General features: G+C 42.1%; 1 protein-coding gene across 1 annotated transcript; it reads right to left on the bottom strand.

The window, feature by feature from the left end:
* Window positions 1-10,622: 10,622 nt before the first annotated feature.
* Window positions 10,623-15,193, bottom strand: LOC137374968 (extracellular calcium-sensing receptor-like). Its single transcript, XM_068041583.1, has 6 exons — window positions 15,054-15,193; window positions 14,383-14,674; window positions 13,369-14,196; window positions 12,983-13,210; window positions 11,643-11,766; window positions 10,623-11,536 (listed from the first exon to the last, which is right to left on the bottom strand). Exons 1-6 carry the CDS (start codon window positions 15,119-15,121, stop codon window positions 10,623-10,625), a joined length of 2,454 nt encoding a protein of 817 aa, XP_067897684.1. The 5' UTR covers window positions 15,122-15,193.
* Window positions 15,194-15,459: the final 266 nt, after the last annotated feature.

Here is a 15,459-nt window from a genome sequence, read left to right as displayed (position 1 = left end):
CCTCAACTACCCTTTCAGGCAGTGAGTTCCAGACGCACACCATCCTCTGGGTGATAAGATTTTTCTTCATCTCCCCTCTAATTCTTGTACCAATCACTTTAAATCTATGTCCCCTCATCACTGTCCTCTCTGCTAATGTGAATAGACCCTTCATTCTCTCCAGGCCTCTTACAATGTTGTACATTTCAATCAGATCCTCTCAACCTTCTCCTTTCGAAGGAGAACAACCCCAGTCTATACACTGTTTCCTCACAGCTGCATTTTTCCAGTCCTAGCAATATCCTTGTAAATATCCTTTGTATCCTCTCGAGTGCAATTACATCTTTTCTGTAATGAGGTGACCAGAACTGCCAACAGTACTCAAGTCGTGGCCTAACCAATGAGTTCTACAGTTCCAGCATAACCTCCCTGCTCTTGCCTTCCATGCCTCGGCGAATTAAGGCACGAATTCCAAATGCCTTCTCAACCACCTTATCGACCTGTCCGGCTGCCTTCAGGGATCTGTGGACCTTCACTCCAAGGTCCTTTACTTCCTCTACACATCTCAGTATTTTTCCTATTTATCATGTTTTCCTTTGCTTTGTTTGACATCCCAAATGCATCACATCACACTTCTCCAAGTTGAATTCTATTTGCCACTTTTCTGCCCATCTGATCAGACCATCAATATTTTCCTGCAGCCAACAGCTATAGTCCTCACTATCTACCACACAGCCAGTCTTCGTGTCGTCCACAAACTTCTTGATCATACCCCATACATTTGCATCTAAATGGTTAGGATACATCACAAAAAGCAGAGGGCCCAATACTGCACCCTGCGGAACGCCACTGGAAACAGCCCTCCAGCCACTAAAACAGCCATCAACAATTACCCTTTGTTTCCTGCCACTGAGCCAATTTTCTATCTACGTTGCTGCATTTCCCTGGTTGCCATGTGGGACCTCGTCAAAAGCCTTGTTAAAATCCATGTAGATCACATCAACTGCACTACTCTCATCTCTCTTCCTTGCTTATTCTTCGGAAAACGTTCAATCAAGTTGGTCAAAGAAGATCTTCCCTTAACAAACCCATGTTGACTATCCCTGATTATCCTGTGCCTTTCTAAGTGACAGCTTATCCGATCTCTCTGAATAGACTCCAATAATTTTCCCACTACTGAGGTTATACTGACTGGCCTGTAATTATTTGGTCTATCCTTCGCTCACTTTTTAAGCAGAGCTACAACTTTATCAATTCTCCAATCCTCCTCACCACACCTGTATGCAGCGAGAACTGGCAAAGCAAGATCGGTGGCGAGTTAGTAAAATTTAGCCCACTGTAATGCCGAAGCATGCTGAAGCTTCTGCAAAGGGGTCAACAGCATGTCTGCCAGATTGTGTGCTATGAGAGCTAAAAGAGCTCGCTTAGTAGCTGTTCTTTGGTCATTGTGTGAGACTTGAACCTTTGCAGATTGAAGAGGTTGTTGGCCTGTCCTAAACTGAATGTGCACTCCTATGTAGAAACCATATAGAGAGCATGGCTGAATGTAAACGGCAAACAGAACTGCAAATATTACACTGCCCTGTTTGGTACCGTTAGCTACTAAAAATGGAATCTCGAACAGCCCCAATCTGCATTCTACTGGCCATGTGTCGGCATGAAATGAGCGGATGACCCTGATTATCTTTTCAGAGCAGTCATATTTTGTACAGCAGCTTCCGCATGCTTTCATGGTTTACTGTGGCAAAGGTCTTGGTCAGGTCAACAAACACCATTTAGAGGTCATGGTTCTGTTCATGCTTTTTTTTTCTTCAAATTGATGTGCCACAAAGATCATGTGGATCATTCTTCATTCAGCTTGAAAGCCATACCGTGATTCTGTCAGATGAGTAACAATCCTGTTGGGAGTAGCCCTTGCAAGAACTTTTTCTCCAGTGTAGCGAAGTTAAATACCATGATGATTGTCATAAATGGACTTGCCACCGCTCGGTTTGTATACAGGAGTTATAGAAGATTCCTCATAATCATGGGACACAATACCCTGGTTCCAAATTAAGCACAAGTGTTGGGGACACAGAGCTGAGTGAGCGAGAGGAACTGAAAGAAATCAGTATTAGTAGAGAAATGGTGTTGGGGAAATTGATGGGATTGAAGGCCGATAAATCCCAAGGGCCTGATGGTATGCATCCCAGAGTACTTAAGGAAATGGCCCTAGAAATAGTGGATGCACTGATTGTCATTTTCCAAGATTCTATAGACTCTGGAACAGTACCTTCAGATTGGAGGGTAGCTAATGTAACCCACTATTTAAAAAGGGAGGTAGAGAGATGCAGGTAATTATAGACCAGTCAGCCTGACGTCGGTAGTGGGGAAAATTCTAGTGTCCATTATCAAAGATTTTATAGCAAAGCACTTGTAAACAGTGGTAGAATCGGACAGAGTCAGCAAGGGTTAACGAAAGGGAAATCATGCTTGCAAATCTACTATCATTCTTTAAGATATATCTAGTTGAGTTGATGAGGGGGAGCCAGTGGATATGGTTTATTTGGACTTTCAGAAGGCTTTCGACAAAGTCCCACATAAGAGATTAGCATGTAAAATTAAAGCGCATGGGATTGGGGGTAGTGTATTGCAATGGATAGAAAATTGGTTGGCGGACAGGTATCAAAGAGTAGGGATAAATGGGTCTTTTTCCGAATGTAGACAGTGACTAGTGGAGTACTGCAGGGATCGATGCTAGGACCCCAGCTATTCACAATATACGTTAATGATTTAGATGAGGGAACTAAATGCAATGTCTCCAAATTTGCAGATGACACAAAACTGGGTAGGAGGGTGAGTTATGAGGAGGATGCAGAGAGGCTTCAGGGTGTTTTGGACAAGTTGAGTGAGTGGGCGATGCATGGCAGATGCAGTATAATGTGGATAAATGTGAGGTTATCCACTTTGGTAGCAAAAACAGGAAGGCAGATTAGTATCTGGAAGGCTGAGAGACGGGAATTAGCAGAGAGAGGGTAATATGCAACGAAACCTGGGTGTTCTCGTACACCAGTCGCTGAAGTTAAGCATGCAGGTGCAACAGGCGTAAAAAAAGGCAAATGGTATATTGGCCTTCATAGCGAGAGGATTCGAGTACAGAAGCAGGGCTTTCTTGCTGCAATTATACAGGGCCTTGGTGAGGCCACACCTGGAACATTGTGTGCAGTTTTTGTCTCCTTATCTGAGGAAGGATGTTCTTGCTTTCGAGGCAGTGCAGCCAAGTTTTACCAGACTGATTCCTGGGATGGCGGGACTGACATATGAGGAGAGAGTGTGTCAGTTCGGATTTTATTCGCTGGAGTTCAGAACAGTGAGAGGGGATATCATGGAAACATATAAAATTCTAACAGGATTTGACAAGGTAAATGCAGGAAGAATGTTCCAAATGGTGGGGGAGTCCAGAACCAAGAGTCATAGTCTCAGGATACGGGGTAAACCTTTCAGGACTGAGATGAGGAGAAATTTCTTCACCCGGAGAGTGTTGAGCCTGTGGAATTCGTTACCACACAAAGCAGTTGAGCCCAAAATATTGAATGTTTTCAAAAAGGAGTTAGATATAGCTCTTGTGTCTAAAGGGATCAAAGGGCTTGAGGCAAAAGCCGGAACAGCCAAATGGGCTACTCCTGCTCCTATTTTCTATGTTTCTATGTCTATGTTTCTAAGCTAGTTAGTTTCCTATCCATTCCAGAACTCTTTCATACTTGAATACTTCAAATAGGATGCCATTGGCCCCTGAAGACTTGCCCAGAAACATTTGCTTAATGTCCTTGGTGATTGGCTGCAGATAGATCGAGGGCAAGCTCATCTAGAAAATGATGCTGCAGACGTAATTCAATGGAATCAGTGCACACAGTGGATTCTTGGTTCAGGAGATTGTTGAAAATCTCTGCCTAACGAGAGAAGAACTCATACCTGTTCAGTAGCAGTTGATTGCCATGTACTGAGCGGACGGTTAATGCACTGTTGGGTTTGGGGCCGCAGAAAAATTAGATACTTTCATGGAGCGCCTTCCTACTTTGAAAACTTTTTGTGCATACAAGGGTATGGTTGAAAAGTGGCAAACAGAACTGAAGTCATTATGCAGCCTTGCTTGGTGCCATTGGTGACAGGAAAGACATCTGATAAGGTTAAACATCCAGGGGTTGCGGTCCATATCAGAACCAGCAACATAGGTAGAAAGAGCGATGGGATCCTGCAGGCAGATTTTATGGAGCTGGGAAAGAAGCAGGACCTTAAAGGTAGTAATCTCCAGATTACTCCCAGTACCACTCACTGAGGAAGATGGATTTTGCCATCACTGCGATGGATAAGCAAGGAAACCGTTTATCACCGTCTAGGCTGGTGTCTATAGTTAGTGCTGGAGTTCCCTGAGTGCATCGCGCTCTCCAACTGGTATTCAGTTCTGAATACTTGTGAAAGCGATGGTTCCTCTAGTGAGTGCAGCCAGAGCCAAGTCCATAGTACCATGGCTGGCTCAGCTGTGCATGGGGCAGGAGGAAGCTTGGGAAAGCAAGAGTGAAAGGGGTTTCTGTAGTTAGAGGAACAGTCTTGCCTTTCTGTGGCCACAGACTTGAATCCAGTAAATTATGTTTTTGCTCTGGCTACAGGGTGAAGGATGCCACTGAGCAGCTGCAGAACACTCTGAGAGGGAGGGTGACCAGCCAGTGCTTATGGTCCGTATTGATACAATTGGCATAGGAAGAAATAGGGATGAGGTCCTGCAGACAGATTTTAGGGAGCAGGAAAGAGATTAAAGAGCAGGGCCTCGAAGGTAATAATCTCCAGATTACTCCCTGTGCCACATATTAGCGAGAAGCAAGATAATACAGCAGATGAATCTGTGGCTGGAGAGATGGTGCAAGCGTGAGCTCTTCAGATTCCAGTCATACTGGGACTGGTCTGTGGGAGGTAGGAAGTGTGGATGCCAAATGGTTTATACCTAAGCAAAACTGTGACCAATGTACTTGCAGGGTGGTTAGCTAGATTTATTGGGGAGCATTAAAACTAACTTGGCAGGGTAGACGAACCAGGAGGCAACTTGAGAGAGGAAAAGCAACGTACACAAAGAATGCAACAAGGTCTAAATTAGGCTCGTAGTGCATATACATGAACACAGAGAGTTTGGTGAATAAAGTTGGTGAGCTGCACGTGCAGGTGGCCACATGGAAGTCCGATGTTGTGGTGATAACGGAGAACTGGCTCAAAAAGGGCAAAATTTTCCTGGATACAAGGTGTTCAGGAAAGATAGGGAAGGAAAGAAAGAAGGAGCAGTACCAGTATTGATAACGGATCATATTACACTGCTGGATGGAGAGGATGTCTTACAGGAGTCAAAAAATCTATCTGGTGAGAGACAGGAAACGACTGAGGTACCATTATACTACTGGGTGTAATCTACAGGTCTCAAACTAAAGGAAAAGATGTAAAGGATCAGATTTGCAGGAAAATTACCCAGAGGTTCATAAACGTTGGATAGTCACAATGGGGGACTTTAATTTTCCGAATATAGACTGTGATAGTAAAAGTGCCAAGAGCAGGGAGTGGAAAGGGTTTCCAAAGTGTGTTCAGGAGTATTGACTACATCAATATGTTTCTAATGCAACGAGGGAGGAGGCATTGCCAGATCTGTTTCTGGGGAATGGTGTAGGACAAGTAGATCAAGTGTCAGTAGTGGAACATTAAGGGGATAGTGATCATCGGATCATAAGGTTTAGGTAAGCTATGGAAAAGGGCAGTGAACAATCCAAAATAAAGGTAATTAATTCAAGGAGGGCCAATTTCAATGGGGGGAGGCGGTGGCATACTGGTGTTGCCACTGCACTAGTAACCCAAAGACCCAGGTATTGCTCTGGGGACATGGGTTCGAATCCCACCACAGCAGAAGGTGGAATTTGAATTCAATTAAGAAAAATCTGGAATTTAAAACTAATCTAATGATGGCCAGGAAACCCATCTGGTTCGCTAATGTCCTTTAGGGAAGGAAATCTGCTGTCCTTACCTGGTCTGGCCTACATGTGACTCCAGATCCACAGCAATGTGGTTGGCTCTTACATGCCCTCGAAATGGCCTAGCAAGCCACTCAGTTCAAGGGCAATTAGGGATGGGCAAGAAATGCAGGCCTGGTCTGCGATGCTCACATCCCATGAAAGAATAAAAAATACAAAAATGGGGTGAGAACGGATCTGGCCTAGGTATAATATAAACAAAGATTGGCAGGGGTAACTGTAATTCTACAGTGGGCTGACTTTCAAGAGGTGATCGTTCAGGAAAAGGCTCTGTGTGACAAATGTCAAGTTGGCAATGCAAGGCGAACCAGGCTGAATATAAAAAATTCGGAGGGGAAATAAAAAGTAAAATAAGCTATGAGACATTATGAGAATAGACTGACAACAAACATACATTGCACAAAAAAGTGAATACTTCGGGGGTCTGTATAAGACCACTGCTTTTCTGGATCTTTATTCATGACCGAAGTCGGCAGTGCGGGGCACACTTTCAAAATTTACAGATTACACAAAACTTGGAAGTCTTGTGAACTGTGAGGAAGATAGTGATAGACTTCAAGAGGACCGACAGGCTGGTCGAATGGGGAGACAACTGGCAGACGAAATTTAATGCAGAGAAATGTGGAATGATACATTTTAGTAAAAAGTGTAAGGAGAGATGACATAAAATAAGAGGTGCAATTCTGAAAGTGGTGCAGGAGCAGAGAGGTGTTTTGCACAAATCGAAGAAGGTGGGTGGCAGGGCAGGTTGAGAAAGTGGTGAATAAGGCACACGGGATCCTGAGCTTTATAAATAGAGACATAGAGTACAAAAGTAAAGAAGTTATAATAAACCTTTACAACAAAAAAAGTTTGAACACAGCGAGTGATTAGGATCTCGACAGTGTGGTGGAGGCAAATTCACTCATGGCTTTGAAAGGGGAATTGGATAATTATCTAAAGAAAAAAATAGCAGAGCTACGCGAAAATGCAGGAGAGTGGGACTAGCTGATTAGCTCTTACAGAGAGTTGGCATGGTCACGTGGGCCGAATAAGCTTGTGTGCTCGAGCTGTTCTATGATTCTGTGATAATTTCAAGTTTTGATTGTCAGAAAATCTTTTATTTTAGATAACCATCGGAAGTGCAATATGAACCCCACCCAAATATTTCTGAGCAACTGGTTTCCTTGAAAGGGGAGTTGGGCGTGTACTGTCAGCACTAATCCATATTCACAAGATATATTGATGGCGCAGTCTATGATAGGTTAATTTAAATAGAACTAAAATCGATTTGTGCTGATGAGCAATGAAGCTAATTTTCCCAATTGGACGAAAGGTTACAGATATTCTGGTTAATGTTGAGTTAGTGCTTCTATTGTCTTGGTTTACCCGAAATCTGCAAACGAATCATTGAAATTAATTAACTACGTACATGCCTTTAGGTGTTTGACATTGAAATATGAAGATTTATTAACTTCAATTGATAATGAAGCTTTATTGCCTTGCTGCTCTCAGGCTTTCTCCAAGTCCTCGTGTATGCTCTGTTTTAACTTTGTATGAACATAAAAGACCTGTATACCTTGCAAGTTCGGAAAACTTTAGGGAAATGAGGCAATAGGATAAGCAGGGCAATTAAAAGAAAGGTATGGTTACTTTGGTGAATTAAATTTAAAGAATAGCAGAAATAAAGGAACTCAACAGTGAGTAGAGGCAGCTATATTCCCATGGGTACGTAGACTAGAGACATAAATTGTAATGTGATAAGAAGTAAAGGAGTGGTTAGAACCGCAGCCTCACAGCTCCAGCGACCCGGGTTCGATTCTGGGTACTGCCTGTGCGGAGTTTGCAAGTTCTCCCTGTGTCTGCGTGGGTTTCCGCCGGGTGCTCTGGTTTCCTCCCACCACCAAAGACTTGCAGGTTGATAGGTAAAATTGGCCCTTGTAAATTGCCCCTTGTGTAGATAGGTGGTAAGAGAATTGTGGGGATGTGGTAGAGAATATGGGATTAATGTAGGATTAGTATAAATGGGTGGTTGTTGGTCGGCACAGACTATCTGCCTTCCAGAGCATCAGGAGAATGTCGAAGAGTGGTGAGCCTGCAAGAGAGAGAAAAACAAAAAGTGCCGTCATAACATAAAGAGGAGCGGCAGGGCTAAGATACAGTATCTCATTTAGTGGCAGTGTATTTAATAGTTATTTCAGTGGCTATTGCGTTTTTTAGTTGTTCGTTGTTTTAATGGTTATTATTTTTCGAAGCTAGTGCTTTTCCAATAGTGGCTTTACTCAGTGTGTAGTATTTTAGTGGATTGTTGTTCAGGAACATAGGAAAATAGGAACATTGGAGCAGGAGCAGGCCATTCAGCCCATCGGGCCTGCCCCACCATTCAACATGATCATGACGAATCATCAACTTCAATGCCGTTTCCCAACACTATCCCCATGTCCCCTTATGTGATTTGTATTTAGAAATCTGTTAATCTCTGCTTTAAGCATACGCAAAGTCTGACCTTCCACAGCCCTCTGGGGTAGACAATTCCAAAGACTCACGACCCTCTGAGGAAAGGAATTTCTCCTCATCTCTGTCCTAAATGCCTTCGCCTTGATTTGAAATTGTGTCCCCAGGTGGTTGTATACTCCCCAACAAGGGGAAACATCTTAGCTGCACCTACTCTGTCTATCCTTTTAAGTATTTTGTAGATTTCAATGAGGTCACCTCTCATTCCTCAAATCTCAAGAGAATACAGGCCCAGTTTCCACGATCTCCCTTCATAGGATAGTTCCACCATCCCGGGAACAAGTCTGGTGCACCTTCATTGCACTTCCTCTATGACAATAATATCCTTCCAAAGGTAAGCGTACAAAAAACTGCACACAGTACTCCTTGTGCAGTCTAATCAAGGTTCTATACAATTGGAGCAAGACATCACTACTCCTGTACACAAATGCTGTTGCAATAAAGGCTAACATGCCATTAGCCTTCCTAATTGCTTGTTGCACCTGCATGCTCGCTTTCAGTGACGTATTGACAAGGACGCCCAGGTCGCTTTGTACATCTGCACTTTTTAATCCCTTGTCATTTAACAAATATTCAGCACATCCATTCCTCCTACTAAACTGGATAACCTCACATTTTTCCACATTATATTCTATCTGCCACGTTCTTGCCCACTCACTCAGTCTGTCCAAATCTCCTTGAAAACACTTTGCATCTTCCTCACAACACACATTCCTCGCTTGTTTTGTGTCATCCGCAAGCTTGGAAATGTTACATTTGGTCCCCACATCCAAATCATTGATATATATTGTGAACAGCTAGGGCCAAAACACTGAGCCCTATGATACCCCATGAGTCACAGCCTGCCAATGCGAGAATGACCCATTTATTCCCACTCTCTGCCTTCTGCCTGTTGGCCAATCCTTAATCCATGCCAATATATTATCTCCTATGCCATGTGCTTTAATTTTGCGAACAAATCTCCTGTTGGGGACTTTATCAAAAGCCTTCTGAAAATCCAAGTATACCACGTTCACCGACTTCTCTTTATCAATTCTGTGAGTAACATCACAAAACTCCAACAGGTTCGTCGAAAATAATTTCCCATTCATAAATCCATGTTTACTATGCCCAATCAGATTATTAGAATAATGGCTAAACTGTTAAATTGTCTTTAATCTCAACCAACAGTTTTGTAAAACTTAACTGACATGGCAGGACAGCCGAGGACCATCCCATGGACATCCAGTGACATGTATAAATTGCAGGAAACATTTTTGCATTCTTGAAAACGACGTATGCAAGAGGTTTCGCCAATGCTCCAGCTCAAGCTTAGAGATTCAGAGCTTGAAAAGCGGATGACGGCGCCAAGTGCATACAGAAGCGACATTTTCTGGAGGTAGAGAACACGCGGTTACACCGTTCGGGAAGAGAGGGAGTGGGGGAACACAAGCAAACTCGGACGTACTGGCAGGCAGTGCAAGAATCCCCTGGGAATGTAACACTCACAAGTTGTCAGTGTTGAATACCAGTCAGGATGATGATACCTGGAGGGATTTCAGTCAATATGGGAAGACATAGCTGCACAAGAGGCTCAAGCACTTGTAAAAATATCCAAGTTATAGGAGATTCGGTAAGCAGGGCGACAGGAAATGACAGGCGTGAGTCCGTTGCACTCCTGGTGCCAGGTTAAAAAGATATCACTGAACGGATGCAGTGCATTCTGCTGGGGATCTGCCAAACTCGTGGTCCATGTTGGAACCAAGGGCATTGATAGGAAAATCCTACACTTTCACGTGCGTGAAAAATAGGTCACAACAATGCATGAAAGAACAGGACATCAAAGGTAGCACTCTCTGAACTTCTGTCAGTCCTACGCGCTAATAAGTACAGAAAGCACATGATTTTAACTCTAATATGCTTTATAATTGCATGTCAAATTTTATTTCTACAATTTAAAGTCGATGCTTATAGCATATTATGATTCAATAAAGGACTAACTTATAAACAAAAACTTGAGCTTGATGCATGAATCTATTTGTAGAATATCAGCTAATTGCGATACAAATCCTTCGAAGTACCTATGTTGTGCCAGTGAAGATTCATACGAGCGGGTGTTATCGTTCTTTAAAGCCGCTTTTCAATCACTTTACCCATTAGATTCTTCTTTGTATTTTTCTCCGGAGTTATCATGATAATGTAACACTTTGGAGCAAAAATGCAAAGCAGCAATCCGAAACTGGAGGCCAGAATCGCAAACACTTCCACCGCGACAGTGTATTTCCCAGGAGAGCTCACAGAAGCTGGAATAAAAGTTATCCAAACAGCACAAAAGATAAGCATGCTGAAAGTGATACATTTCGCTTCGTTGAAATTATCTGGCAGCTTCCGGGCGAGAAAAGCCAAAACAAAACATACGCACGATAACAAAGCGATATAACCTGATACAGAATAGAAAGCTGCCGAAGAACCCGCATCACATTCTAAAATAATAATTTCCCTGTAATAGTTTGTGTTCTTCATGGGAAATGGCGGCGCAATGATCAACCAAAGGGCACATATTAAAACTTGAATAAATGTTAGGAGGAAAACACTTAGACGCTGCTGTTTTTGACCAAACCATTTCATCCTGTTACTGCTGGGATGCGTGGCCTTAAATGCCATCAGCACGAGGATGGTTTTAACCAAAACGCAGGAAATACAAAGGACAAATGTAACACCGAACGCTGTGTGTCGTAACATACAGGACCAGTCAGAGGGTTCGCCAATGAATGTAACTGAGCACAAAAAACAGCATATTAATGATAAAAGAAGGAGAAAGCTCAGCTCGGAATTGTTCGCTTTGACAAGAGGTGTTTCTCGATATCTAAAGAAAAGAACAGTTATATTGATAGCCATGCACACTCCAATCAATGCAAGAGTCACCAGAACAATTCCCAGGATGTCTGTAAAAGCCAGATATTCTATTTTCTTTGGTATACATTGATCTTTCTGATCATTGGACCAGTAAAGGAAAGGACATTTGATGCAGTCTACGGAATCTAAGAGAAAAGAAGAAAAGAATGAAAATAAGAAATTCATTTCAGATATCACTGCAGACACTTGCTGAAACATGCATATTAAAGGAAAATTTATATTTCGACTCACCTGTAGTGTTACTAATTTCCCCATCCGCACAGGAATTGCAGTCAAAGCAACAAACAGGTTGCCCTTTTCTCGCCGTCTTTCTCTTTCCAAGAGAACAACTTTCAGAGCATACCGCATGGGGGATCTTCAACGGAGGAAACGATAGATTATCTACCTTATACTGTTGATAGATATGCTGGAAATGCATTTATTTGTAACTGTCTCTTGATCGGCAAATTACATCGATGCAATGAAGTTTAACGTTCATATCGTATTCTGATACCTTCATATTTAATTGCAATGTTTTACTAACTTAAATGCTCTAACATTCGGAAGGCTTTCCCTGGCCACTTTCTAACATTTGTCACGCAATTAATATCCTCAGAAAGAGATTAACTGGTCATTTCTCTCCAGTATTGTTTGGCTTCTTGCTGTCCACCAAATATTTGCTAAACAACAAGGAAAAAACTTCAGAAACAATTATTTTGTTGTGCAGTGCCGGGTACGCCACGAGGAGGTGAATGATGGGCTATTGGTGTCGTGTTAGCTTGAGTTTAATTTTTAAGTTGAATGACTCTTCACAAATATTTGCCCAAGACCCTAATGTGCCATCATGCAGGCTCTTGAAATCTTCCGAGTCCGTCATTCCCATCGTTCTGATGTTGTCAACACATCTTGATACGAGTTCGGGGCTTTCGGCATCTGGTTTTACGAGTGTGAGATTTTCTTATCCCAATGAAAATAAAGGGGCAAAGAAGCAATACCTCAGATTTTAACGGTGGGAAATGTGGCCTTTTCGTATCTGGAGAAAAAGGGACACATCTCTGGAAAACGCAGCTAACTATATCTGGCCTATTAGGGAAAGATATCCAATAACTCCAACTCTCTGTTTTCTAAACTTCAACATTTTTTCTATCGCATTGCCAGTTTATCTTTTGTATATTGCATCTTAATATTCTTAATAACATTTTTCTGTGAAATTTTATCAAATGATGCTTTGAAAAATTAATACAATTATAGTCCGAGTGTAATTTCACCTAAGCCACCAATTGGAAAACTGACGGGTCGAGTGCAACAGTGGTTTTGCACCCCACCAGATTTCACCCTCCATTGCGGTCCACCAGATACAGTGGGTTTTAGCCCTTGGTAGAATCTGGCAAATTTCCAGTCAAAACATATTGAATTAGTAAATGCCGAGACCCTTTGTAAACGGCTGTAAACTGGGCCAAGCTATCAGTTTCCTGGGGCTCTACCTATTCACAGTCTTTATTTTTATCTGGATAGAATGGTATTAGCCAATATAAGGATGAGGTACTATAATATGCAGCAAAATTACACGAATTTTGAATTGGCAAACATACCTCCTGGCCACCACCGCTCCAGGTAATGTCCTTCGGGTTCAACACCAGTTCTTTGCCCGGAGATGCTGACCCATTATAATGTCCAACTATCTTCACTTCAATATCGCCGTTTGTACTCTTTTGCCAATTTACAAAGTCGTACCCGGCTACTGGATTGCCATTATCATCAAAATACACCTTCTCACCAGTTTTCGTTGTGAAGTGTATGGACTTCATGTAATGGAGAAGCTTTAGAAAACAATGCGACAAATTTCGTCACGAACCTTACATGTAACAAAGGTACTTTTCATACATTAATCAATCGATATTTCCAAAACATTGCTTCGCAGTTTTTCCCTTTGTTTTGCAATTAAAGTGAATTAAATTAAACAGGGTACATGACCTACCTGCCACGGCTGAAAGTCTGTAACATATGCACATGTATTATTTTTAAATGGTCCTTTGCCATTTTCACATGAATACATGTTGTGCAGAGCATGGGCGAAGGCATAGACTGCTTTATATACATTGTAGTAACTTCCGTCCACAGTTGGGTCAGTATAGACGTTGTGTATTTCATGCAAAGTTTCATTTCCAGTGCACCGAGGGAGCTGAGAAGATCCTACTCGGCTTGTCGTGTTATCCAATATTAGAGAGCATCCGAATGTCGTTTCCCAAAACTTCCTGACTAAACTATCACCAGGAAACAGAGAAGGATGAACCCTGAGCAGGAAGTCCCGCAGTCCTGGGACTTCTACCGCACGCACCGCAGTTCCGATTGCTCCAGTAAGGAATCTCGATCTTTTATCTGGAGCAATATCTGCTGTAATCCAACCTTCACTTCCTATCCATTGTATTCCAGTGAGGTTCTGCCGTAAAATCTCGTCAAATAAAACGCGCATTTCCCCCGATGGAGCAAAAGCCACCACGACTTTTGTAGTTGACCCTTTTATCACGTTGACTATTCGCATAATTTTTTCTGCAGGATCGGTTCTAGAAAACGATTCAGAGAAGGCAATGCAAATGCCGAAACTCACGGCAGCTTCAATAAACGCTTTCATTCCCGATCTGCCATAGTCATTGTTGCTGCTAATGGTTCCAATCCAAGTCCATCCAAACCTCTTAACAAGTTGAACCAATGCCTTGGATTGATGATAGTCACTTGGTATTGTTCTATAAAACGTTGGATATTCGTTCCTATTACTGAGACATACACACGTGGAAAAGTAACTAACCTGCAATCAATGAAATACGGAACAAGTAAGGAGATCAATTGCATGCGGGTGAAATAAGCATATTTACAGGCGAGAGTAATACCACTGAGCCAGGTCTGTACTTTAAATATACTTCTCGGTATATGTCTAGTAATTAATTGGTTCAATTTGTTTGATAGTGACTGCAGTAATTTCACCGAATCTCACCATTGGTATTTTAAATAGACCGATTGTTCTTGCCACTGCCATCGATGCTGAGGATCCATCGCAACCAACAATACCAGCGACATTGAGAGACCCGCTGCAGACTCGACTCACATATGCTTCTTCCTGCCCGTTAACGAGAGCCAGAGCGACTTTTGTTGCAATCTTTGGGGACGCGCAGTCATCGTAAAGTCTGTAGCCCAAAGTAATGTTGGGGAGAAGTGTTGCATCCTTGTTTATTTCCTCTATTGCATAAAGCATGGCCTGCGCAAGGCGAAAAGTCCTTAAAATAAATCTGAAGGGCAAACACAGTTGGCATTTAGAGAACGTCATGATATCTCACAATATTTGAAAAACAAAGAACAGCGAGATCCACATTATATCCATTTTCTAGGTAATTTTTTCTCTTGGATTTATTAGTGACGATGTTATATTTGAGCACCTAGTTTTGGCTTCTATTTTTTGTATAGTACAAACTGCTTGTACTCATTGTAAATTTTAAACGATGTCGCAGTTCAGAGTAGTTGGCAACCTGAACCTGAATATAATGTTAAAGAAACCAATGTCGCAAAATGTCTCACACAATGGATGCATATTTGAATATATTTGCGAACATGATTTTCATTAAAATGTTCAGGGAATCTATGAACGTTCATATACGGAGTTGAACTGACCTTCTACATTTGGTTTCTTCTGGTGGTTTTCGAAATAATTCGATCTGCTCAAACTTGGCCGAGTGCATAGGAAACAACCCTCCAAGCACAACATCCCCATCCTTCGATATGTTGGGCAGATGGAATCGTTTCCGAAGGGTGCAGGTTAGCTCATCTGACCCCGATGCAAAAGGCATCATCAGTAGTACTCCCAAAATAAGCTGAAACATCGCTATAGGGGAGTTAAATATTATTAATTGCCTTACAATACGGTAAAGATATTGGTTATGATCTTTATATAGGAACGAAACATGAATTGCTGGAGCATTGGATTTAAAATGATGAAAGAAATAATCTCAATAGGGAGCTTTGTTTTACGATTTGTAATTGTGGCTGCCTTCGGGAAATTAATGAATATCCCGAGTGA

The sequence above is a fragment of the Heterodontus francisci genome, chromosome 11 (genome assembly GCF_036365525.1).
Source record: "Heterodontus francisci isolate sHetFra1 chromosome 11, sHetFra1.hap1, whole genome shotgun sequence".
Classification (NCBI taxonomy): Eukaryota; Metazoa; Chordata; class Chondrichthyes; order Heterodontiformes; family Heterodontidae; genus Heterodontus; species Heterodontus francisci.
The sequence above is the reverse complement of the archived record's forward strand: the minus strand, read 5'-3'. Positions and strand labels throughout refer to the sequence as shown.